Source organism: Nelumbo nucifera, chromosome 1 (genome assembly GCF_055504915.1).
Source record: "Nelumbo nucifera cultivar China Antique chromosome 1, China Antique-T2T, whole genome shotgun sequence".
NCBI lineage: Eukaryota > Viridiplantae > Streptophyta > Magnoliopsida > Proteales > Nelumbonaceae > Nelumbo > Nelumbo nucifera.
Genome location: NC_142649.1, coordinates 183,429,350 through 183,455,118, shown reverse-complemented (window position 1 = coordinate 183,455,118; position 25,769 = coordinate 183,429,350). Strand labels below are relative to the sequence as shown.

Genomic DNA, 25,769 nt, shown 5'->3' with positions numbered 1-25,769 from the left:
CCCTCCTCCCGGTGCCTGCTTTGTTGACAGGCCCTCGCTTGGGTTCTTCTTTAGCAACTTCGCCACCTCCAATAGGAACTCTTTGGTGTTCAGACGCATCTATGCAAAAGGACAACAAGCATGCTAGTACTTACACACAAAAAAGCAAGCCGACGTGTTAAGCCAACTGTAGGAGCTTCTCTACCGAGGTGGGCAGGGCTAAGGCCAACCCACACCAAGGCTTCCTCTGATACCAAGGGCTCGGCTCTGATGGTCTCGTTCAATCGAATGTGGGTTATCACCTCGTCCTTGTACCAAGGTGTTATTCTCTCGGCCAGGAGGTCCAACTTCCCCCAATCTAATCTAAAGGACCAGCCCTTGGGACAAGATGCGAAGAAGACCTTCTTCCAGTTGTGCATGGATGATGGGTTGTTGATCACCCTCCATGGCGTGCTTGGAAATAATAAATACCCGCCTCGGAGGGATGCTTCCTCAGAACGAATGTGCATAGGAAGATCTTCGTCGACATCTCGACACCTCAAAGCCAAGCCGAGCCATCACAGCAATAATAGTTTTGACGGCGTTGGGGATCAACTGGCTCGGGGAGATGTTGTAACACCTTAGCAACTCGAGGATGAGGGGAGGAAGGGAAAAGTTAAGGCCAAACTCAAGCTAATGCTGGTGCACACACACCTCGCCCTTGTCTGGCTACTACGGTCAATCGCCAATGTTAGGGAACCTAAGCCTATATCCCTTCAAGATGTGATATTCCTTAGTAAGAGCCTTCACTTGCTCTATTCTAAGTGTGTTGTCCAGCTCGAAGTGTGCAAGGCACTCTATTATTACCCCAGGGCTGTATGCTTGGCCACCAACCTTGGGCTCGGCTTTGGGGCCTCTTCACTTTCCACCACCTCAGGCGACCCGAAGGCACTCTGCCTCCCTTGGCCTCGTCAACCTGGCGCTTTCATTAGGAGAATCATCACCCCCTCGGCTACACTTGGAACCTACAAGAGCAGTCCTCTCCTTCAACACCTAGATTTCAGGCCTTAGACGAGAGCCCTTGGACTTGCAGCCATAGCTCTCACTACTACTGGTTGACGTCATGGTACGAGGCGAGCTCGCCCCTGAGAGGTTAAAGTGGTTTAAAGTCTTTACCTAACGGATGAGGTCTTGGAAAGTTTAAGGGTGACCAAAGTTGAAGGCCGAGGTCTCTGAAGGTTCAAGCTCTTGAAGGCAAATGGTAAGGCTGTCTCGACTAAGTGCCCTATTTAAAGGAAAACGGATGGCTCAGATCATCTCCGATCCAACGGACATAGAGCGGCTGACTCAACAATCCAAATCGACGCCTGACACATGTCGATCGCCTCGGGAAGATGAAACAACGCCGAGTGAGTCAGCTGGTCCATTCACTGAATCAGGCGGTTCGCTCGCCGATCCTGAGCTAGAAGCAACTTGACCCGATCGACCTAATGTTCATCTCGTGTACGGTCACAACGCGACAACCCATATCGCATGCAGTCATGACCCGACGCCCGTCTCGGGCACGGTTCTGACCCATTGACGCTGAGACCCGTCACACACTCGGTTATTACCCGACGCCGAGACTCGTCTCCTGTACGGCCACAACTCGTTGACATTAACACCCTTCTCATGCACGGCCACGGCATGCCCGCTCGTTACTCGTACCCCATATGGTGGCAATCGTCCGAGGCTGATGCCTGACCTATGCATGGACTCGTCAACACATCTATGAAGCACACGAATGGGGGGGGCACATGCATCTCGTACCTATACAAAGCACAGTACCGAGCTCTCTGAAGCCGAGGCCAATGCCTTCACTTTTTTTGGCCCTCCACAACTCTCTCAAGAGGTGGAATAAGCAAAGTACCTGTCATTGAGACAAGTAAGGGAAGCCCTCCAAAGACGAGGCCAACGTCTCCACATTCCTGAGCTAGGCTATCTCCAACGAAGCCAAAGTCAGAGCTAACATCTCCATGCTCCCGAGCCAGGCTATCCCCAACGAAGCCAAAGCCAAAGCCGACGCTTCCATGCCTCTACAGGAGGTTGTCTTTGACAAGGCTGAAGCCGAAGCCGAGGTCCTCGCCAGAACACGTTACTTAGCGCATCCCAGTAAGGGCGATACACTTTCTTTGGCCGAAGCCGAAGTCCCAACTCAGATTTCTACCATAGCCTCGAGAGTGGGGGGAAAATGATATAGGCGCACATGGCAAGCCCAATGGCATGGATGCACATGACAGGCCCAGGATAAGGACACGTGGCACAAGCTAGATCGCATCCTGGTCGTTTGCTCATAACTAACTCTAGGCAGGTTCAAATATAAATAAATGGTATCGCTCCCTAGGTAAGCTATCTCTAATCTTTCTAGCTTCCTGGTGACCTTGTTTGAGCTACTCTACTTGGGCCTCGTTTGACCCTCCACCCTTAGGATAATACCCGGCGCCTTTGATGTACTACTCCCTCTACAGGTTCGACTTATAAGCACTCGGTTCTAACATACACATTATCAAGACCTCGTTTGAAAAGTATAATTACATTATTACCCTCGACCCATCCTTCTTAGCAACAATTAGCTTTTTTCTACGTCTTTTTCTGGTACTGGTATAGAGACTTTTGAAATACCCTAACTTTTTATACACAAAATCAATTGTTCGTATCATTATTGCTTATCATCAACACCAACTATTTATCTCAGATATTTTCCGGTTTTAACCTTTCATCTCTCTCTGTTTCAACTCAATTTCAGACCTTATTCTATGTGGGTCGACCTCTCTCACTCATCTTTTATATATATATATATAGTAAAGCGCAAAATTGAATCTTATTGTTTTACTTTTAGTACTATAGTTAGCATTAGATCAATGAATTGCACGTGTGAACAATGCATGAGAGATAACTCTGATCACTTCTCTCCTTCATTTATCATGCATAACGCGTGTCTACTTTTTTTCCTCTGTCTTCCCGCTCTCCCTCTCTTTCTATATGTGTCACTCTATTTCTCCACTTCTCTCCTCAGTCCTCACCCCGCGTTCTCTCTCTCTCTCCTGATTTCAGAACTGAAGTCAATTCGCCGCTCATACTAGATGACAGAGAGTGTTTGCGGCATGAGAAGGCCACTCTATTTCTCCCCCCCTCTCTCTCCCATTACTCTCTCTCCCTCCTTCTCTCTCTTCTTCTTCTTCACTGGTCTCTTCCGGTAGGGGTTTGCGGCATGAGAAGGCCTTCAATGGAAGATATGTGGTCCATTGAACGCCCGATCTGCTCTTCAAGCCCATCGCATCCTCGCTTTGTTTCTCTTTCGCGCAGGTATTTCTTTTCTCTTTTCTTGATTTTTCTTCATATATACTTATTTCTTCTGTTCATTTTTTAATCTCATCTTCCGTGCGTTGTTTCTGTCGTCTAGGGTTTCTTAGTTTCTGTTGTCGCTTCTCATCGTCATCGTCGTCATCATCTTCTCCATCGTCATCCTCTTCCTCTTTCCGGCTCCTTAACTTTAATCCCTCGGACTCCGACCTGCTTAAGCTTCTTGGGTTTCCAGCAGCAGCAGCAGTGCCTTCGGGTCTCTCGAACTCTCTTGGGTAATGCTCCCTGTCTCCTTCTCTCGAAGACTCGAACAGTGAGTGAAGTCTTCTCATCTCTCCTCTCTCTGTCTGGAAAAAACTTCAACACAAAAATAAAAGGGCGAGACCCACATTCAATAACCTCTCACAGAGCAAGTCAAAATCAAAATGGATCTCTTAAACTCGAACCTTCAAATCCCCTCAAGCTTCTCTTGATCTTCTTAGCGCACCCCTCGCAATGCATGTAGACTCTAAGAACGACTTCTTCTGGTGGAGGAGGGGGCTCCTTCTCCTTGGCTTCTTCTAAACCCTTGGATTCCTCTGTTTTCTTCTCCTCCTTCTCCCCACTTGGCTTATCGGGCTTGGCTTCTTCCTTCTTCTCTTGTTTTGTTTTCTTCCCTTCTCCTTTCTTCTGATCTTCTACTTTCTTCTCCTCCGGTTTCTTCTCTTCCTGAAACAAGACACTATACCGTCAGTCCGTCACCAGTCAAGAAATCCAAAATCGATAAAAGAGAATAAAAAAAAAGAACACAGAACAGATAGATAGTTGGACAAGAAGAAGAAGGTGGAAGTTATGGTTGCATACCTCCCCATTTTGATATTATTTTCTCTTCTTGGTTCGAGTTGCAGATACAACAATAAAGAGAGCTCGAGTACGGTACGCGTAGAATAAGCTATTAAAGACGAATATGGCAGAACCTACTCAGACTAAAAACTCTGTTTTTTTTCTTTCTCCATATCATGACTACCATCAGATGGGAATCATCTTCCTGGTCTGCATCATCATAACGTGACGTGGCTTTTCAAGGAGTGGCACGTGCGAAGGAGGGTTAATGGGAGACCGGATCTGCTCCTCACAAAGGGCGCCTCACTCGCGCCTCACACGCACATTGTACCATACATTGGGAACATCTCCCGGAATGCACGGTGGATGTGCATGTGAGGCGCTCTTGTGTGAGGAGCAGATCCCGTTCCGGTTAATGGTCATAGTACAGTTAAGAGACAAATGGTACTGAAGTATTCGACGATTTTTTTTGGACTTTTGTGGTATATATATACCATTTTTCATAGTAAAAATTTTGCAAATGTAAACATCGAATCATAGCCCTGAAATTTCTGTTGCTGAAAAGAAAAAACCGCAATCCAAGAGTTAAACGTGGAGACTGGAGCGTAAACGAATCTCTCTCTCTCTCTCTCTCTCACATTGAATGGATGAGTAGTGAGGTCCTGTGAACTCTGATCAGATGGATAGCATGAACCAGTTTGCTGTTGGTTTCCCTGCATTTGTTGTAAGTTATAACGTCTAGGTCAAATGTGCTTTGGGCTGGGCTCGCACAACCCATTGGTATTAGAAATTATGGTTCACAACCAGAAGGCCCAGCATCAATGGTACAATTCATTGGAAGGAGACACAGCATTGAGAGAAATGAGGAAGATCTTAGCTTCAGCATGTGCAAAAATCTTGTGCAGGTAAAATCTGAATCTTTTGTCTATATTATGAGTTACTTTTATCTCTATGATTAAAAGGTTTGTCTTAGATAATCTGCAAATGCAGAGGAAGTCGTAGCATTACCCCAAATAATTGAAATTAACTATCCTTAAAACATGTAGAAAACATAGAACTGATGTTCTTCTCACAATGATAATTCATCTCTATATTGGGATTATGGATTGTTCATATTTGGAGGCTTCAAGGCATTGCAATTAAACATTTTATTTTCATTGATAAAAAATTGAACATTTTATTTACAAAATTATTAAGAAGACAACTATATATTCTCACAAATTTTCTCAGAAAGTCATTAGGAGCAAATTCTGACTCCAGTTGAAAGAGTGCAAATGCAGAATCATGGTCACATTCCTGATTTGATATGGTGCAATAAATCTCCGTATTGGCTTTTTCGCCCGTTTTATACTGAAGTCACGTAACAAAAAATTGTTTTTTATTCTAAAAACATATAGTTTAACAAATGTCTTTTGCGTGGAAGAAGATCCTGATTTATTGCAAAACAATCATTGTTGATTGTTTTGCAATAAATCTTAAAATTGCACTCACATTTGATAATTCCTGAAAAAACATTGTTTTATTTGTTTATATGATACATGTGCCTTTGTATATTTACATCTCAAATAAGATAGGGCTCAATAATTGAACTTTGATACATGAATGCTGGTTTTGTAATTTGTACTATTGTATCTGTGGTCTCCATGACATGTTTGGGAGTCTAAAGATACCGTTTTATATTCAATTTCTTTTCTTGATTCAAATTTTGAATCTCATAAATGTATTTCAAGACTTATAACTGACAAGTAAGGCACAGTGAGCTAATAATCTCAAGTTAAACCATTGTTGCCAAGGAGAGAGGAGGGCATTGTAAGGGAGAGTTTAGAGGTGTTTCTATCGAACCAGTTAGGATGTAGCACAATTGTAAATCAACATACTCATTGAGCATTTGAGCACAAATTATCAAAAAAAAAAACTCATTAAATATTTGAGCACATCTTGGGCAAAGCAATAGTGATAAGAGTTGTGTTTTCTTAACTTAATTTTCATAATATTTTAATGATTAAGTGTTCAATTCAAATATGAGAATGAGATTCTACTTAATTTTCTATAATCTAAACTGCAAAAGGAAACAGAGAATTCTACTATGTTTTTTCCCCAAATTAGAATAATAGTCTTGACTCTTGATACCCACCTTTGGGATTCAATGGTGAACAATTTTGATGGAAGAAAAAGACAAGCTTCAACAGTTAGTTAATAAAGGTACATACTCATATAAGATCCTCTAGCAACATTAGACTCCTCAAGGCATTCATTATTCATTTATTTATATTTTTCGTAAGGACCAATGGCATTTATTATGTTATGTGGTATCTCCCCATAAATTTTTTACTATATTCCAGTATTTTTTGTATCTCTTGATTATTTGATCTCCTTCGTTTATGAACTTTATTTGTACTTTTCTTTCTATAGCTTTCATTTTAGCATAAAGTGATTGCGTAAGAAAATCTTACTTTATTATCAGCCCTAATCTTCTTTGCATAGGTTTTTGCTAAGAAAATTGGAAAGGATACCAACCTATTGATTTCTACCCAATGAAATGGTTAACTTGGTTGTTTAACAAGTACAATTATAGATGACATATGTAAGGTTTATATACATATAAAATGGATAAGGTTCATTATTACAAATATCAGCCTTATACATCATGGATTTCTACAAGGAATGCATTTTTTTTTCCTAGGACCTATCAAAAATTTGAATTATTCATATATACAGTTGCTTATTGTTGTACTTTGGATAGTTACATACACTGACTTGATTGTTTAGGAGGAATAGCCTAGATAGTTATAGACCCCAGGGTTTGATAACATCTTGCTCTTGTGGAGGTTGAACCTGTGCTACTTCACAAAGGGAATGCATATAGGAGAGATTCAAATTTGTATTTGGTGTAAATTTGTACTTTACATATGGATGTATTTTCTTACAATGTTAATTAGATGTACAATTATAGATATTCAAACAGTGTTAACTATCTATATGATGGGTTTTCAAGGGTAATCACATTTAACATTTCAAACTTAGACTCTTCAAACCGAGTACTTGAGCTTCACTATTTTCTGATATGGAAAGTTTTGCTTAAAATGGTTCAAAATCCATTTTAACATTTTTTCTATGTTGCCCCTCCTACACTTCGAACTTGATTTTATGGAACAAATCAAGAACTTCGAATTGAATTTAATTCTGAACACAAGGTATTCTTTTACTTTATTAAAGAAACCAAATAGTTCAGTCTGTTTTCGCAGGGGCTCCCCCGCTAGTTCTTATGTAGAATTATAGTTTCGAAGCCTGTATATCCAACTTAAATATATCCTTATTACAAGTTACTGAAGTTCACCTGCATTATAAGTGCTATTTTTCTCTTGTATGCGCGCATTAATTAATTAGAAACCACGCAACTATCCAGAGTTGCAATGTGCCTATCATCAGATTATAATTGAGCTCTAAAAAAATTAGAAATTATAGCTACTAATGATCTCTTTCTTACTTAATTACTATAGAGCAAGTGAGCAACTATATTAATTTGGGTTAACGAGACTTGCACAGTTGTACCAGTGAAATGTCTTCAAAGCCTTTTGTTGGGTTTTTTTATTTGAGTCATGAGTCAGGAAACTGAATTATATTTGATTTGATTTGTGATTAAAGAATATGAGCTAGCTTTCTAATTTGATTAGGAAACAACATGATTAAAACCAAAGTGGAATCCAGCTACTCCTTATAAAATACATTGCCATTTAGGCATTACCTTTTTTTTAACAATGCCTGGGCATCATATTTGGACACAGAAAATCTTATTATAAGCCAATTTATTTAATTATTATATTTAATCATATAATAAATCTACAAAACATTATTATATAAACTCTATCTAGATCCACTTGTACTAAATCTAATTTATCGTAAAATCTAGGAATTAGTGCATGGTTAAGTATTAAAAATTCACCTCTCATCAGCATGCAATCAATAATTAATACCATATAACGCTTGAAAGGTTATAGACCTGCTCATGGGTCAACTGGGGTCGAAGACTTCAAGTCCAATTACAGGCCTTGCCCCTAGCTACATGATCATAAATAGACCTGTTCATGGGCTGTCCTTCGGGCCTGAACTTATACTATGTTGGGTTTAAGTTTTATTTCAAATTCATTTAAATTTAGGCAAAAGTTAAGCTCAAATCCAGACCATAAACATGTCTAATAAAAAATGGATGGGCTCATCAATCTCTTCTTCAAAGGAAAGAGGTTGTGTATAGGTGAATTCTTTGCATCACTCTAGGGTTTTATCCAACATCAGGTGGCCTGTGAAGAAGTCAATTAGGCCAAAGAAAAAACCCCAGAGATCTAAATCAAGCTTCTGAAGATGTCATTGGCCGTTTACTAATCCCAACTTGGGATTCTGGGAATGAAGATGGACTGCCGGTCCAAAGCTTTAAACAAGAAAATTATGATATTTTGCACATGCCTTGAGGTTTTAAATTACCGAATTAAACTTATTAAGAGGTTGTGAGGGATCCACCCCCCCTCAAACTGGAAGGCGGAAGCAACTGTTTACATAGAAGCCTAGAAGCCTTCTAGCTTGTTAGGAATCAATGTAAGAGTTCAAGCTCTTTGATAAGACATATAACGCTTGAAATTGAATGAATGATGCTTTCAATGATTCAGAAATATCTTCTGTCGCTGAATCACAGGTTCTTAGAAGGTCAAGAAATGTCTTCTTCGAAAGTATTGATGTCAACCCTATTCTCTATTATTTGGCCTGATTAAACCCTACCTTTAGTATCGGGACATTGATTCAGTTTGGAAAGAGTATAATACAAATATGTAGAATGCACAATCTTGTATTTTGTATGTATTTTGTATTACATGATTATTATCATTTATTTTTGCAAAAGTGATTTCATAAAAATATTTTTGTATAAATGTTTTCATAAATGTATTTTTTTAAAAGTGCTTTTAAAGGGTAATTTTTTGAAAATTTGAAAGAAAATGAAAGACAAAATAGTCATAAATGCTTATTTAAGTGCTTATTAGAGAAAAAAATTATCAAGCGCCCAATATAAAATAAATATTTATTTTAAAAAATAAACACTTAAAAAAGTTGGGTGCCAAATACAAATAAGTACTTATTTGAATAAACACTTATTTTTAAGCACTTATTCAATAAGCAATTATTTTTAATTTAAACACTCAAATATAATCCTCATATCTTTTGACGATTGAGATCAATAAAATAATCAAAATCCACAGAGACTAGCCTTTTTTAGATTTGCTTTTGATTTCTTCTCTCAGTATCCAATTGCTAGGCACTTGGGAGACTTTGATAAAATTAAAACATAATATAGATTACTCTGTAGACACTCGTGTAAGTTCAATTAGGGATGAATCTGTGTACAAGATGGATGGAGTTGTGGAATGCATGACGAAACCACTATATAGAAACAACAGACAACTTGACACAGACTCCAAAAGTAGACAAAAGAAAATTTTGTTTGCCAAAGTGGGAAAGCAATTAAAAAGGTGCTTTCATGTTTTGTCAACACTTGATAATGATATATTATTTCTGTTAATCTCATTAGTGCAAATCCATCTACTCCCCTGTCGGTGCTTTCTCCCATTCCTTCTGATTTTTTTTTTTTTTTTGGGGGGGGGGGGGGATCTTACAGTATGTGTGGTTTGCAATCGGAATCAAAATTTCTTCAGAATTAGAATTAAGGGTATTCATAGGTCGGGTTGGAATCGATTGGAGTCATTTTCTTCAACCGACTCGACTTATTTGATTTACTTATTGACTAAACTGAAACCGACCGACTTTGAAGCAAAATCAACCCAAATATGAAGGGTCGGTTTATCAGTTTAGTCAGTTTTTATATATTTTAAACTAAAATGTCTATTTATATTTAAGTTTATTTCTTTTTAGTTTTTATGCAAAATCAAAATATATATTTAAATCGATTAGTTTTTGTGCAAAACTGATTTTTTTGTCAATATATATTTAAATTTATACTAAACTGAATTAAATATTGTACCATTGTATTATATTTGTATTGGTTTTATGTTTTTAGTTTTTATCATAAATAACCAATTTTTCAAAGTTCAAACAAAACACATAAAATATATACATTTAACATATTGGTAGGGACTAATTAATAATTACTTAAACATATAGGACCGGTTTGGTTTGGTTTGGTTTCAGTTTTCATCATTAAACTGAATCGAGTTGTCGGTTTATTTTCTTATACAAACCGAAACCGACTGGTAGTTTTGAAAACCGGCCAATTCGGGTTTAGTCAGGCTGATTTGGTCGGTTTGATATTTAATGTAAACACCCCTAATTAGAATAATCTATTCCTGTAGTTTGTTTGGTTCTGCTAAAAGGGGATTTTGTTCCCCCTCAAATGAGAAAATGCCATTTCACAGTGGAATGGGAATGAGGTTTCGATTCCATCCAACCGAATAGTTGGAATCAGAACGACCCACTTTGATTCTGATTCTAAACACCTATTCCAACAAACCAAACAAGCCCTAAAACTTCTTTGCACACCCATACAGAAATTAAGAAGAAGAGACGTTTTAATTAACTAGCTAAGCATATAAAGTATCTAAGGGGTCCAAATCTTCATTATTGAAGAGATATTTTCTTGCAACATACGTGACATTTGAGTTGAAGACAGTGATGGAATAACTTTTGACTATGTGGAGGACATGTAGAACTAGTCCAAGCTTTCCATTAGATAGGGGTGGCGGATCTATTTGATGAATTGGTAATATAATGTGCTAATCAATAGCTAGAAAAAAGTCCATGTCAGCCTTTTCTTTTCTTGGTGAGGGTCCATGTCAGCCTTAAATCTTCACCAATAAATTCATCATCAGCAATATGGATCCATCAATGGTTTGAGTACAGATGAATGCTCAGGAAAAGATGTGCCGTGTGTGTGTGTAAGAGAGGTTGTTGGACTGAACCTTTGCCACAAGACCTGAGCGTGATTGATGTAGCAAAATGCGTGGACTTATCCAGGACCACTGGGCTGGGCTGTATGGTTGTGTATATGATTTTTTCATGCCATGTTACCTCTTTACTACGCTATTGTTTGTCACACTCACACACACACACCCCTGTCAACTCTAATTGGCTTTGGCCTATTAATTAAATAACAACAAAAGAAGCAGCAGCATAGCTGCGTAGTCAAGACGTATGGATTGGATGACTTCAGAAATATTACTATCTCTGCCTTGGTCTCTTATTCCTGAAAATAAAGTCGGTTTCAGGCTCTAGAATCACATCTTTTTTCCTTCTATCAAAATTTACAAGTTTTGGGCTGAGAAGTCAACCCTAATCCCAATCCGTGGTTCTCGACCCCCACCCTAATCCTAACCTCAGGTTTTGGGTTAGTTCTAATCCGACCTTTCTTCCATCTCCTTAAAGTTGTGTTTGGTTTGAAGGAAAAAGTAGGGAAAAGATTGGAAAATTAGGAAAACCTTTACAAACCATGTATAGGGTTTCATATCTTTCCCTTCCTTTTCCTATTTTTTCCTTCAAACCAAACATAACCTAAAAATATCATAAATTCTCTAGACTACTTTTAATCTTAAATTCAACCTTTTTTGTTATCTTGGTTTGATAATTCATAATAAGGGAGAGATGCTTATAAAATTAGAGCATGATAAACAAATTAGAGGGGTGCATTTGGGGTTTTGTGATAAGTGAATACCATTTAAATCAAAAAGGAAAATTCTATAAATAATTGTGAGGCCATATATGTTCTATGAAGCAAAGTGTTGGATAATCAAGAAACAACATGTCTAAAAAATGGGTGTGGTATAAATGTGAATGCTGAGATAAATGAGTGCAGAAAACTAGAAATGATAAAATGAGAGAAAATAGACTTAAAGATGGTTTTGGTCATGTGCATAGAGGAATATATAATTGGCTAATGGCTATAAGAAGCGATTTGTTACAAATTGAAGGAGATAGAAGAAGAAACGATAAACATGATATAAGTAGTAAGAAATGATTTAAGGACTAATAATTTAAAAAATAGATGTGACATTAAACAGAACAAACTGGCAAAATAAGATTTATGTAGCTTACTTATATAATTGGGATAAGGCTTTGATGGTGGCGATTATAATGATGATGATTGTATTAATCTATTTTTTTTTTATGGTTTTTTATTTGTTCCATAGAATGGGACTACAGAATGGGAGGTACCAATCCCCCAAACCCATAACCCCACCCCAACCCCAGTGAATGTGCAATTTAATCCCAACTCCCAAGTCTTTACTATAACTGGCCAGAGACCTTCAATTGAGCCAATTGATACCTAATTTTTATTGGTATTTACTTGTTGTTTAATGTTTTTATTTGTTCTTTTGGTATGAACGTGAAAAACATTTAAATGATTGGAATCATGGGGATCAAATTCTGATTGAAAGAGATTTGTTGGAAGTAGTCCATGCCTTGTTATAAATAAAGATCTCTCTCTCCAACAGGTGAGGACCGAGTGCAGGGCCCTCCTCCAATCTTTCATTCTTTTTTATCTTCTCGATTTTACATGTAATGTAAACAGAGTGGGGGTATTGCTCAGACATTAGCTCAGCAGGCTTTTCTTTTCAACTCTCTTAACTAAGAGCTTGGTGGGCTCTCTTCTTGAGTGCATCTTGAACTTATTGTTGCGTAATTACCCCTCTTGATGTATCCTATTTTATTGGTTAAATGGAATGCGCCTATTATGATTCATCTCCTATTGAAAAATCTTAACTCATGAAATCAACAATAATAAAAGTTGACAACTTGTTATTAAAGTCAGGGCTTTAACATTCATATGTAATGGAATTGGGTTGGGTTGCTCAATGGCCCAATGTTTTACAAAACGATCTGGAATTGGAATTGTTCTGGCCACTGGTTTCTGGGTCGATGGTTGTTTGGTTCGAATAGATGGTCTGTTCTGATAAAAATAATTAAAAAAATTAAAAAAGATAATTGAAATAAAAAACGATCAAAACTGTTAAACGGGTCCGATGATTCGATCACTCAAATCCACAGATCATTGACCGATTCAACATTTATTGGCCAAAGATCAAATTTGGGATTAAACAAAACCAGTTGCCTGAACGATTCCCGGGCCGAACCATTCGAACGTCTAAATTAACAGTGATTTTTGATCTGAGCATCTAAGTCAACGGTGGTTTAAAAACCATGTCCCAGCCTGATTGCCAACCTGACTACTCTTTTTTGGGTTGGGTTCAGGGACTTCAGGCTAACATGGCCCAAGTTGCAACCCTACAAGCCTGTAATTAAGGGATGCTTCGTGAATGAAATAGGAATCACAGTTCATGAAATAGGAACCACAGACCGCATTATCTGGTTCTTTCTACCACAAATGACAAAGTGGTCCTGGGGACATTTTTGTTGTCGTTGCTGTTATTGATTGATGGGGACCCCGCTCGGTGTGTAATTGAATGAAGAGATATCAAGAGGAAATCCTTTCATTATTTTATTTAAAAAAAGGTTTAAAAGATAAAGAAGGATAAAATCAGATACTATATAGGTTTGATTATGATACCGTAAAAACTTCTAAACCCAACCAACTGGTATATTAACCAATCAGATGGTATAACCATTTCGGTATCATAGTAGGTTTTTTGAACTGAAGAAATATGTTCTCTGAAGAAACGCTCACTGTTTCATTGAACATTTTCCCGTCGATAAATATTTTCGCATACCATATGCATTGACAGCATCAGCTCCAAAGACTGTCCTAATAGGATTTCCTGCCCATTACTCTCTCTCTCTCTCTCTCCCCACACTCTACTCTTCTTAAATTGCAGTCACACATCTCGATGTGCGGTTACATTATACTTTTATAATTACAAGGCCACCCCGTAATCCGTTGTATTTTGACGTGGAGGCCATTTGCCGGAGTGAAAGGAAAGTTCCTTGGAACCCGAACGCAGACTATCCGGACCCGGATTTTGGAGGTGATGGCATTATATGATCCAGTCGGTCCGGCCTTAGTACAACTACAAACCAACGTACATCCAACTTGGTTCAGGGATCCACAAGTCAACGGGAATGGAATGACCTTCTAAAAAGGGACGTTTTACTACTTTTAAAAACATATATATACAACGCCGGCTTTCAGAGGTGGCGTGGGCAGAGGCAGATGAGCAGGCAGCCACTAGCCAGGCGGCCCAGGCCATATCGCAGTCGGAATGGAATCGTCGTTTTGGTTGTTTCCGGCCTAGGAGGGCCTGGCTATCGAGTATCGGCCTTCCTAAGAAGTAAGATGGTGTCGTCGTTTGCGTTTCGTCTCGTCTGGACTATTCTGGAAGATACAACGGTCTTGATCAGCGTAACGTTGTACAAACAAACCAAACGTACGGCCATGATGTTGGCGTACATGAAAATACTAAGGAAGGTGACAGCACGTTATGGATTCCTCGATTCCCTTGAAAGCAGTGGACCGTGGACGTATGCTAGCTAAGATGTCATCCTTTTTCCTTAATTCCTTGGACGCACGGCATACTTGCCAAGTTGCTATTGGGCCTTGGCTGGCACGGCTGCTGCTCCACCTTTATTAGTATTTTCATATTTTTAATTTATTAAAAAAAAAGGCAGTTTTGTCGTTTTCCCCATCTTTAATTCCTAATTTATTTTTATGTTGTATTTATATACGTACTGTGTGGATTATTAGAATTAGAAGTTAGTGAGGAATCAAAAATGAAAAATCCTCTTACAGAATTCCGATTGGACGGCCCAGATGATCTCATGGAATTGGTGGGGTCCTACGCACATGCATGCACCCGAGAGTCTGAGACTGAGAACGACGACGTCGTCAGTCGTCACTCGTTACGGTCATGAATGTAAAATTAAGCAATCGGGTGCTACTACTTGCTACACTAATGGGGTAGCCCGTCCCCCTAGCCACCCACCATAACACACCCCATCCCCAATTGGCAACTCCCAAGTCCCAACCCCTGGTGACAGTGGATTTTATCTCAAGTATCTCCGCTACAACCAGCTGGAGACCTTATAAAGTGAGTGGGTCGGCAGTTCGGCACGGCACCGTCTAAAAAGAATAGTTGATCAAATCAAACAAGCATCTAAAGGGAAGAGGAGAGTGGAGAGAGTATATATATATATATAATACACAGTCACAGACGCACAGCGTCCACCACCAAAAACTCACAAGCAGAGGCCCCCACCACCATCTGCACTCAAGATATGGACAAGAGTAAGCTGCTGCGGTGATGACGCAAGGCAACCCCTCAATCATGAAAGTTTTTTTGGGAGGTCCCCAGTCCCCAAGAAACACCCCCTCCCCATCCTCTCTTGGTGCTGCAATTGGTGGTTCCGTCGTGGTGACGGTGGTGGGGCTGGGGACCACCACCACCCTCACCCTCATGAAGACTTGGTAAAAAATGCGAGTTGGGTTTGATTGGTCTTTGACATCTTCTGATTTCATGCATATATATATATATATATACACATACATACTGCAGCCATGCCTTTGTATGTGCGTCGCGCAGCTCCTCAGCCAAACCAGCAAAGGAGGACGTGGAGGGGGGTTCAATCAGTCGCTTTGCTCCACAACTACTTCGTGGTGCGGGTGGAAGTGGGCCGTTCTCTTCCGACCATCCCTCCGACATAATGTGATAAAACTGGACGATCATTTAATTTATGGGTCATCGGAATGGGCTGGCTGGCTGGCTGGCTTAGCTATTAGCTTTGTCATCATAATCTGCCACCATACGCCCGCCCGTACACTCCCATACCTATAACACACTATTTCATTTCACACGAGCCTTCTCAGCCTCACACCCTTTATCTTGGTGGACTTATATATACATCAACTTTCCTACACTACTTGTAACTCCAGGTTTTTCTATTTCTTTTTTCATTTGACCGTTCGTTTTCAAGCCCAACCAACATAGTAGAAGAAAAAAAGGGTGTCTGAGGGTCCGGTCGTTTCGCTGCTCATCTGATCATGGTTGACTGAGCCTCAAGCTTCCTTTCCCTTTATTTATTTTTTTTTAATTTTCTCTTTTGTAGTCTTTCACCAGCGAAAGCGTACATAAGCAATGAACCAATTAAGCATTGATAAATCCAGTCTGGGACTCTGGGTCTCTTCTCTTGTTAGCTAATTAAATATATTGCTAGCTTCAGTCGTCAGTACTAGTACCTGATGTGTCGGCTTCTTCTTCTTCTTCTTCCTCTTCTTCCTCCTCCTCCCCCTCTTCTTTTCTCATTTTCAGCAATTTGATGTATTTCACACTTTTGAATGACAAAACATATTTTATGGTAATTTGCGCAGGAGAAAGGAGAGTATTGGTTGAACGGCTACAATTCTTTATTGATGGAATCATCTCTTTTGGACACTAGAGGATCCCCCAAGGTGGGAAATGGACGAATTACTGGTCCCGTCTCCTACTCCTTAGCATGCTTGTGGGCCACACGTGTGCTACCCCGTTTATAGTCCACATGTTTAGGCTAGGCTACATTTGTTTTTGCGGGGAATGGGGGACCATTGCAGCATATACATCATCCCCCTCCAAAGGGATTGCTTTTAATTTTCCAACTTGTCATGTAAAATCACTTCACCCCAAACAAAACATCCATAAGCTTATGCTTGCTCTTTCTTTAGACTGCTTTTTTAATCAATTGTGCCTCAGTCTCAGAAAAAAACTTTACTTTCTCTTTCTTTTTCAACAACTGTATGGGCTTGGGTTAATTCAATTTCTTTTTGGATGATAATTCTACTTGGGGTAATTCTATGGAGGAGGATGGGTAGACCTACTATGTAATTCTTCAAATCATGTTTGATCACTTCTATTCTATATGGACCCAACCTGGTTATAAATTATAAATAAGTGGGTATTGAGTGTCTACTCCTGTGGGCTTGACAGTTAAAATTGTTGGAACTATAAACATCATCACCGGTGATGAGGAAAGAGCCTGGGTCTATGTTTATTTTCAGACAAACCAGCCTCCCTTCGAGTTCCTTCTGTGTCCCTTTTGTTCGGATTCGGGGCTCCAATAGTTTTTATCAATTAATGTCATTTAGAGATAGATGGACATGAAGTCTCTTTGAAATTAATTTGAGGAAAGGAACCTTCTAGTGTCTTAACGGTGGCAAAATTATGGGTTGAGTTGCCAAATGTAAAGGACAAAGGGATCGAAGAGGGGGAAAGACCATTTGTTTCCATCTGGAGCAGACTTGTTTTTGGTGCCACCAACCCCTTCTCTCACTCTTACTCCCGAGGGAGGGAGGATGATAATATAAGGTTTCGTTTTACTGTCTCCCCATTAATTGCATTAAAATCTAGAACCCACAACTTTGAGCAAAATTAGACTGATCATAGCTCCCAAATTGAATCAAATATGGGAGGACCCTGACAATCCATTCAACAATAAATAAAATTGAGAGAGAGAGAGAGAGAGATAAGGGAAAAAATAGAAGAAATTGGGACAACTAGCCAGTAACAACTGCTCTTCCTTTCTTTTGAGGTGCTAAGAGTGTAGAGGAATTAGTCCACCAATAGAAGGCCCATTTGGGACATGCTTGTAGTATATCTATCATGAAGCGCAGTTGTGTCTCCCTAAAAAGAAATTGAGGAATAAGTTGACAAAGTCATGATATACTTGGAGGACCATCGTCATCATCCATGATGGGCCCTACAACCATCATTTTACATTTTTACTCCCAGGCCCCAGCCCACCAACCCAATCAATCTGAGTCATCCATTTACCAAAAGGGCATTTCTAGTCTCTCCATACAAGGACTTCCAAGGCTCTCACCATTTAATCATCAGGAATCCAGGATGAAAAACATGGTGGCCCCACACCCATTGAACAGTTAAGACTGTTGTAGCGATAACTCATAGTTTAGGATGGTCCATGCAGCAGCTGTAACACTATGGCGGGACCACATTATTATTATTATTATTATTTCCCAACTGTAAAAACATCCCAAAACGTAAGCTGTTGTAAAACTTAGTGGTTGAGCGGCAGTTTTTTAACCCCGCCTGTTATGGGAGCCTGAACCCTTCTGCTTCTTCTGCTCTACTGTAGACTGTAGTCTGTACTCATCGTACATGAGTTATGATGCGCCGTGGAGAGGGTGGGGTGTGTAATACGCACCCATTCATATAAGCCAAAACGTAGTACACGCTAAAATATTAGGTTAGTATTATGTTACGTAAGTAATAAGGCAATCTACCCATAAAAAAAAATGTAATAAGGTAATCACTCTTGATTTATATTGTAATGTACGCTCCATGCGTATTGAATCTATTCATCACACCCCAAGCAAAAAAAAAGAAGGAAATAAATAAAATTAGAAAAGCCAACATAAGTGTCGTCAGCATTACCAAATTACCAATACGATAAGGGAATGGGGGGATTTGTATAGCGTTAACAGGGAAAGGTAGGAGAAAGGCAATGGGCGAGAGAGCATGATAGGTCCAATTGCTTAAAAAAAAAGAGGAGGAGAAAAACAAAAGAAGAGAGGAAGAGAGAGAAGATGCGGTCCCGTCTCAACTCTTCCTTCAATCAAATACACGAGAAGGGGAGATAGGAGTTCTTTAATGGGCGTTTTAATTGGAATTAGTTGGAAATGTTGGACCACCTCATCTCAACTCCTTTCCAGTCCCCAGTTTTAGAACATTTTTCACAACCCCGCATCTATTCTCTCTCTCTCTCTCTCTCTCCCCAAAACCTTTTCTGAAAAGTCTCTCCGTGTTATTAAGGAAATCAGTGATATGATCAGAAATTCTGATGCACCAGAGCAAACAGAACAGATTTCAGACACCCATCTGAAAAGCCAGTGAACTTAGGAGTCATTGGGAATCGGGTTATCAATCAGAAATCCGTATGGGTTATTCTATTACTCTTTCTTTCTTCCTTGTTTATTGTCCTTTTCTTGCTGTTTTTTTTTTGGTTTGTTAAATAAAACTATTGGGTTGATGGGGTTTTAAAGAGATCCGAAGATATGAAGCTGTTCTGAGTGGGTTGGAGCTCTTGTTAAAGTGAAAGCGTAGCCGCATAGGTCATGTGGCGGCTTGTAGTTTGTGAAGCAGCAGGAAAAGGACGATTATCTTTTCTGCAATTGCTGTTTCTTTGACACTACCTACTTGGAAAAGCAGGGGAATGGTTGTTTTTTCATTATTTAAAATATAAATTGTATTCTCCTTTCTTATGTTATATTATTATTGTACTCAGTATTAATAATTTGTTGGGTATGGACTAGGGACCGTATGCCATGAAATAATTGAGAGAGAGAGAGAGAGAGAGAGAGGAAAGACTTAAGAATGGATAGATTTCTGGGAATGCCTATTTTGATGTTATTTATCTCACGAAGCATTGACCCACACCAAATTGTGCAGTAGGGAGATGGAAAAAAGAGGGGGGAATCAAATCACTGCTTGGTGGTTATCATCGCCTATTTCTCCTTCTACTACTGTTTCTGAGTAGATATCTGATCTTACTTCCCTTCCGAGGTTGGTTTTCATTGCACACTATGTTGAGTTATTAGGAGAAGTCAGAGAAGAAAAGGCGCAGTACGCGCTCTCCCCGGCTCCCTCCCTCCACGCCTTTCCACTATATCACAACCCTTCACCACCACCACCAACAACATCTCACACACCTCCATCGCCGGTTGGTTACATGATTCCTTCTCGTTCAACTCTCAAACACATGCACACACACGCATACGAGAAAAAAAATGAAAATTTGTTTTTTTTTTTAGTTTTCTGAGCCCAAAGCGGAGTTGGGTTGCTTGGTTGTTTTCGTTGATCTCGTTTATTTATTTATTTTTTAATTCTTCTATAGTGTTTTTAATTTTAATGGTGGGTTTTCTACTTTTCTTTTAGGGTTTTTGAGAATTCGGTTTGGGAATGGACAATAAGCGGGCGATGGTATTTCAGTTGCAGAATCGTGGACATCGTTTTAACCAACGGCAGATGTAGAGGACGGCAGTAACAACAAGAAAGATTTCTTGTATGGCTCGTGAATCTCCACAAGATAAACCCAAGAACTTGGTGTCTCCGACTGGTTTTTGCTACTTGGGTACCTCGTCTAACAGCAGCCCTACCATTCAAAGCCATCTCGTGAACCAGATGCAAAGCTTCGAATCAAGTCCAGAGCTTTTCAACCTAACTTCAGGTATAGAGATGTTAGGATTTCCTTCCAAAAACCTACAGCAGAGAGACAGTAACTCGGTTATGTGGAAAGGGTTCTTCAGCAAACAAGGAAACCAGGCATCTTCCTCTTCAAAGACGATGACCGGCCATACAAGCGATTTTTACCAACCCGAATTCAACAAACCTGCCGACTTCCCAACCGGGTTCTCTGAAACAACGGGTGAGAACCTGATGGTTACACCTGAACCGGGTTGGAACGACAATAGACTACTAGTAGATGATTCCTGCCTGAGGTGCGTTTTTCCATGTGAAGGAAACGAGAGGCCGAGTCAAGGACTTTCACTCTCTCTTTCTTCGAGTAAACCTTCTAGCATAGGACTACAGTCGTTCGAACTGAGAGACACGAATCATCATCATCATCATCAACAACATCAAGATGATATGAGGTTTATTTCATCCAACTCCAGAGATGGGCTGTTTGGAAAATCAATAAATCATCAACAACAGCAGCAAATCCTGCAAGATGGTTTTTTCGGAAAAGCTGCAAATGTTCACCAGGTCCACTTTCAGCTAAAGAACTCAAAGTACTTAGCACCTGCTCAGGAGCTTCTGAACGAGGTCTGCAACCTTGGAACAAAGCAAACTGATCAACCCAAACAGAAGCCCCATAAGGCCAACCAGTGGGAGGAGGAGAATGGTGGTGATTCTTCAAAAAAGCAACCTCTGTACACCCTAGACCTACTTGAATTGCAGAAACGAAAAGCCAAATTGCTTTCCATGCTCGAGGAGGTATATTGATTTGCGTTTCCTTCTTTATAGTTTTACTGCAACTAATCTTCTTCCGTTCCCAACTTTTTGGTTTTTATTCCTCCAAATACATAAAGACTTTTTTTTTTTTCAACCTGAAATAATAGTGGAAACGTAGCTCTACTTTTACTGGGTGGTTTGATTGATTGGGTATGGAAAATTAAATCTGGAACTAATTGATTTGAGGGCCTTCCTCCATTAATGCCCCGCATCATGACAATTTCGGCATTTCATTCCTTCATTAAATTAATTTCAGAATCATCTCTATTCCTTTTCTTTATTACATGGCATCACACAGTCGTCTTTCATATCTTCCATACTGTAATTGGTGATTTTTTTTTATCACTTTTTATTTCCGTTTCTCCTTTCCCCTTGGTGAGATCAGCAGGAGAATAGAGTGAAAGAAAGACTCACCGACATTCTGTCTTTGTATTTTTCTTTTAATTTTGTTGTTTAGGTGGATAGGAGATACAGGCAATATTGTGAAGAGATGAAGGGCGTCGTATCATCATTTGAAGCAGTGGCTGGGACGGGAGGCGCAAAAGTGTACTCGGCGTTAGCGTCAAAGGCCATGTCGAAGCATTTTAGGTGTTTGAGAGATGGAATTGTTGGTCAGATAAAGGCGACGAAGAAGGCGATGGGAGAGAAGGATCTAGTTGCACCGGGTACGACAAAGGGAGAGACGCCAAGGCTCAGGCTTATTGACCAAGCCCTGAGACAACAAAGGGCTTTTCAGCAAATGAGCATGATGGAGAGTCATCCCTGGAGACCACAGAGAGGCCTCCCTGAACGTTCTGTTTCTGTACTTCGAGCCTGGCTCTTCGAACATTTCCTTCACCCGTAATTTCCTCTCTTGACTCTTGCTCTATAGATCTCTTATTATATCAAATTAATTAGTACTTGAATTTTCTCCATTCCATCCATGTATATATGTATAGTAGTGTTTTCACCAGTTTCAACTTATTGAAAACAAACAAACAAACATGTTGTTGCTTGTTTCTGTCCATGTCCATCATTATTCAAATGCCAATTGAGATGCCTTCTTCCATATATATTTTCTATGATTTTGTTGTGCTTCTTTATAATGCATGAGGACCCATATGTGATTTAACACCCCAACCTCTACTTTTATTTATATATGTATGTGGCCTTACTTAAGTTACATTGCCAATAACAACTACTAAATTCTATAATTCTCTACTTAATTAGTACTTAACTTTCGCAGGTATCCAAGCGATGTAGATAAACACATTTTAGCCCGCCAAACAGGCCTTTCAAGAAGCCAGGCACGTTTCCATATCTCTCACAACCATTGTGTACATATATTGATATTACGAACAACGATTAAAAGATAATAATAATAATTGTTTGTTGCCGCATGCGCGCAGGTGTCCAATTGGTTCATAAACGCAAGGGTTAGACTATGGAAACCCATGGTGGAAGAGATGTACTTGGAAGAAACAAAGGATCTTGACAACATGACTTCCTCAGAAGGTGGTACAAGTCACGGGGACAACGCCGGCCGCCGGCCAAACCAAAACCATAATTCCAATCAAACTCCTCAGCCCAACTCCGAGGATCAGAAACCAACAACAGACCAACTTGTCCGCGCCGAATCTGAGTCTCTCTCTTCTATCATCAGCAACCCTGAAAAAAATGGTAGCAGCAGCAGCAGCAAAATTAATGGTAGAAACGATCAAGGAGACCACTGTCATCATCAGCAGAATCAACAACAACAATTGGGTAGCAGCAGAGTACCCGAGCTGTTTGGTGCCGTGGATTTGGATTTCTCAGCTTACAACCAGCATACAGCTGCTAGCACCATATCTTTTGCAAATAATGGCGGTGTCCATCATCAGAATATCGGCGGTGGTGTGTCTCTAACACTGGGACTGCAACAGCACGGTGGGAGCGGTGTGAGTCTTTCCTTCTCCCCAGCATCACAGCACTCTCTTTTCTTCCCAAGAGATCACATTAATGAAGACTGCCAATCAATTCATCAGTACTCCATGTTAGATGGGGAAGGACAAAATAATCTACCGTATAGGAACTTGATGGGAGCGCAGTTGCTCCATGACTTGGCTGGGTAGACAAAATCAGCAGAAAAATTAAAGCTCGACCCAACATTTGTTCCGTCTCCGCCGAGACGGCCAGCTGGAGTTAATTGCATGTCAAAGAATGATGGTAATTAATAGATGATCATACGTACATACTCCCATACATAAACATAAATCAACATATACTATGATCCAACGTACTTACTTTGCAGCTATATAGCTAGCTGGAATGGTAAATTTGTGTCGTTATCGTGGAATTAATATATAGTCTACTATATAGCTTGTTTAGTTCATTCAACATCTGATTGTCTGGACTTGTATTGCCATTGATCCATTGATGCAAGGATATACATATACTTTTTGAGTTTTTTCCCTTCATCTCTCTCTCTCTCTCCACCTCCACCACCAATTTGACTGACTGAATCACTTGTGGTTCTAGTTTAATGTAGTTATTTTTTTTCTTCCCCCTTATCTGTATATTTTTTTTTTCTTTTAATTGGATAAGTCATAGAGTCGGAGTTAAGGTGACGACAACAGAACCTGATGACCCAAAAGATGAAGTTATGAACAACAGCAGGCATTAGCATCGTCAGGATTAACATAATTTAATGCTAGCTAGGTAATCTTGGACTGGGAGAAAGAACCGAGCTTGATCCACAGGATTAATAAAAGCAGCTAATTAGTCGGCAGCTTGATTAATCTTTTTGAATGCATAGGTAGAACAAAACTTGCAAGATGATCGATGCATGATAATGGACAATAAATATAATGGTGGACAAAATAACAAGCCATCAGGTTGAGTCCTCAGTTTGAACAATTAATGTCGCCTTAAATCTCATATCCTGATCAATCACTTTAAGATTGTGGTCCTTGATTACTACTTGCTACTCTCTCTCTCTCTCTCCTGCAGCTGTATTTTCGCAAGCCTTTGATTCATTAGAATTTGAGGTTAGTTAACATTACAGCCTTTTTCCCATCTGGAGGTGCCTTTAGATTAAATGTGGACAAACTATAGAAAAAATTTTTTATTGCTCAAGCACTATGAAATTAACTTATAAAGGACTAGATTTATTTCTAGCAAAATCTTAGATTTTTCTTTTTTTTTTTATTCCAGAAATTTCAGCTGTGAATTTGACTATTCAAAATCTATTTCACTAATTTTTTGGATTTTCAGTCATAATTATTTTGTTTTAACAGATTAATCAAAGTAAAAAACATTGCCTTTTAACCATATATATATATATATATATATATATTGCTTTTGGATAGTACAGGAGTTCTGATATAGTTGAAGAAGTGTTATGCGTTGATGGAGCAGCTCACTGGACAATGATGATGAAAGGAGTAACTGGGATTTTAACCTACTTTTGATTAGAACTTTTGAATCTATATGATGAACCTAGGAATTTCTTATCAAGTCAAAAGAGTAAAAGAATACTTTTTTCAACATATCTATCATAAGAATGGTCTTATCGTACAAAATTTGCTCGTGCTCTCTTCGTATTTCTACTTAGGGAGAGAGAGAGACGCTGCAGCAGCAACCTAAAAAGGATTGTCAGATGCTTTTGTCACTCCAATTCTTTAAATATAATCAATCCATGGACCCTATTCCCATTTGCTATTTAAAAAACAATCGTAGAGAGATTATACTTTTATCTTATAAATAGTATCTCTCTCATTTGTAATACAAAAAATGAACTTACCAATAGGAGATTGGTAGTTGACTGTGTAGAGAATTCGGTACTGTATGTATGGACAAATATGATTCATATGTAAAAGCTTAAAAGCAAAAAAAGAAAAAGAAAAAATATCTAATGTGATTGACGACTTTTGGTTTCATTGTTTTAGGGCCGTTACCCCACAATGATCCCAACTGTGTCCCAACTGTGTATGTGTGGAGGGGGGGGGGGGGGGGGGCGGTATTGGATACGGACCATAAACCTTTTGACATTTTTGAACAAAAATCTCACACTTGAACCAGTATTTTCATGCTTGACACCATTGCACCAACCAATGATCCCCTGCAAAACTAAAGAAAACTGCCATATGAAAAATTTTAGGTTAAATTTCTGAACCCTCTCTTGAAGTTTGGCAATGGCAATCACCTTTCCTGAACTTTCTGATAGTTGCAAGTACACCCCCTCTGGTAGAATTTTCTAAAAAGAGGCATAAATATGTCTAAAATAGCCATACAGTTGCATTTGACAAAAATGCTTATAAGTTTATTTTCTAAATTTTCTTTTCGTATATATGAATCACTTTCATTACCCCAAACTCTTCCAATCTCTTTTCTGAAATTGATTTATTTTTCAAAAATTTCCATCATATCAATCACTCAAAGCATTGCTGCTTTAAATTCTCTATGTTTTTATTGTTCATAAAGTTTGTATTGTTTTTTTTGTAGAAACCAGCCTCAATAGTAATTGCATGGGTATTTTGGGCATCTATACTATTTTTAGAAGATTCTATCAAAGGAGGTCTACTTGCAATTGTATCAGAAAGTTCAGAGGGCATGATTGCAATTACTAATTAACTCTAGTGGAGGTTTCGGCAATGGTCAGAAACTTCAAAGGAGGTTTCAACAATTTACCCAAATTTTTATGAAGTGGGAATAACAATAAAACATAATTAGAAAATGAAAGGA

At 39.2% G+C, this 25,769-nt stretch overlaps 1 protein-coding gene and 1 long non-coding RNA gene across 4 annotated transcripts; both read left to right on the top strand.

The window, feature by feature from the left end:
• Window positions 1-2,993: 2,993 nt before the first annotated feature.
• Window positions 2,994-5,290, top strand: LOC148804233 (uncharacterized). The gene is made up of 2 exons (XR_016080753.1): window positions 2,994-4,215; window positions 4,313-5,290. It is a non-coding gene; the product is annotated as an uncharacterized LOC148804233 (long non-coding RNA).
• Window positions 5,291-18,852: 13,562 nt separating this feature from the next.
• On the top strand, window positions 18,853-23,503 carry LOC104595992 (homeobox protein BEL1 homolog). Of its 3 annotated transcripts, none has more exons than XM_010256951.3 (5): window positions 18,853-18,991; window positions 19,992-21,050; window positions 21,526-21,908; window positions 22,294-22,354; window positions 22,457-23,503. In XM_010256951.3, the coding sequence occupies exons 2-5, from the start codon at window positions 20,121-20,123 to the stop codon at window positions 23,156-23,158; spliced, it is 2,076 nt and encodes a 691-aa protein (XP_010255253.1). In that variant the 5' UTR covers window positions 18,853-18,991; window positions 19,992-20,120; the 3' UTR covers window positions 23,159-23,503. The 3 variants fall into 3 exon arrangements, with proteins under 3 accessions (XP_010255253.1, XP_010255252.1, XP_010255251.1); XM_010256950.3 differs by lacking the exon at window positions 18,853-18,991 and adding an exon at window positions 19,377-19,619; XM_010256949.3 differs by lacking the exon at window positions 18,853-18,991 and adding an exon at window positions 19,455-19,776.
• The last annotated feature ends 2,266 nt before the right edge of the window (window positions 23,504-25,769 follow it).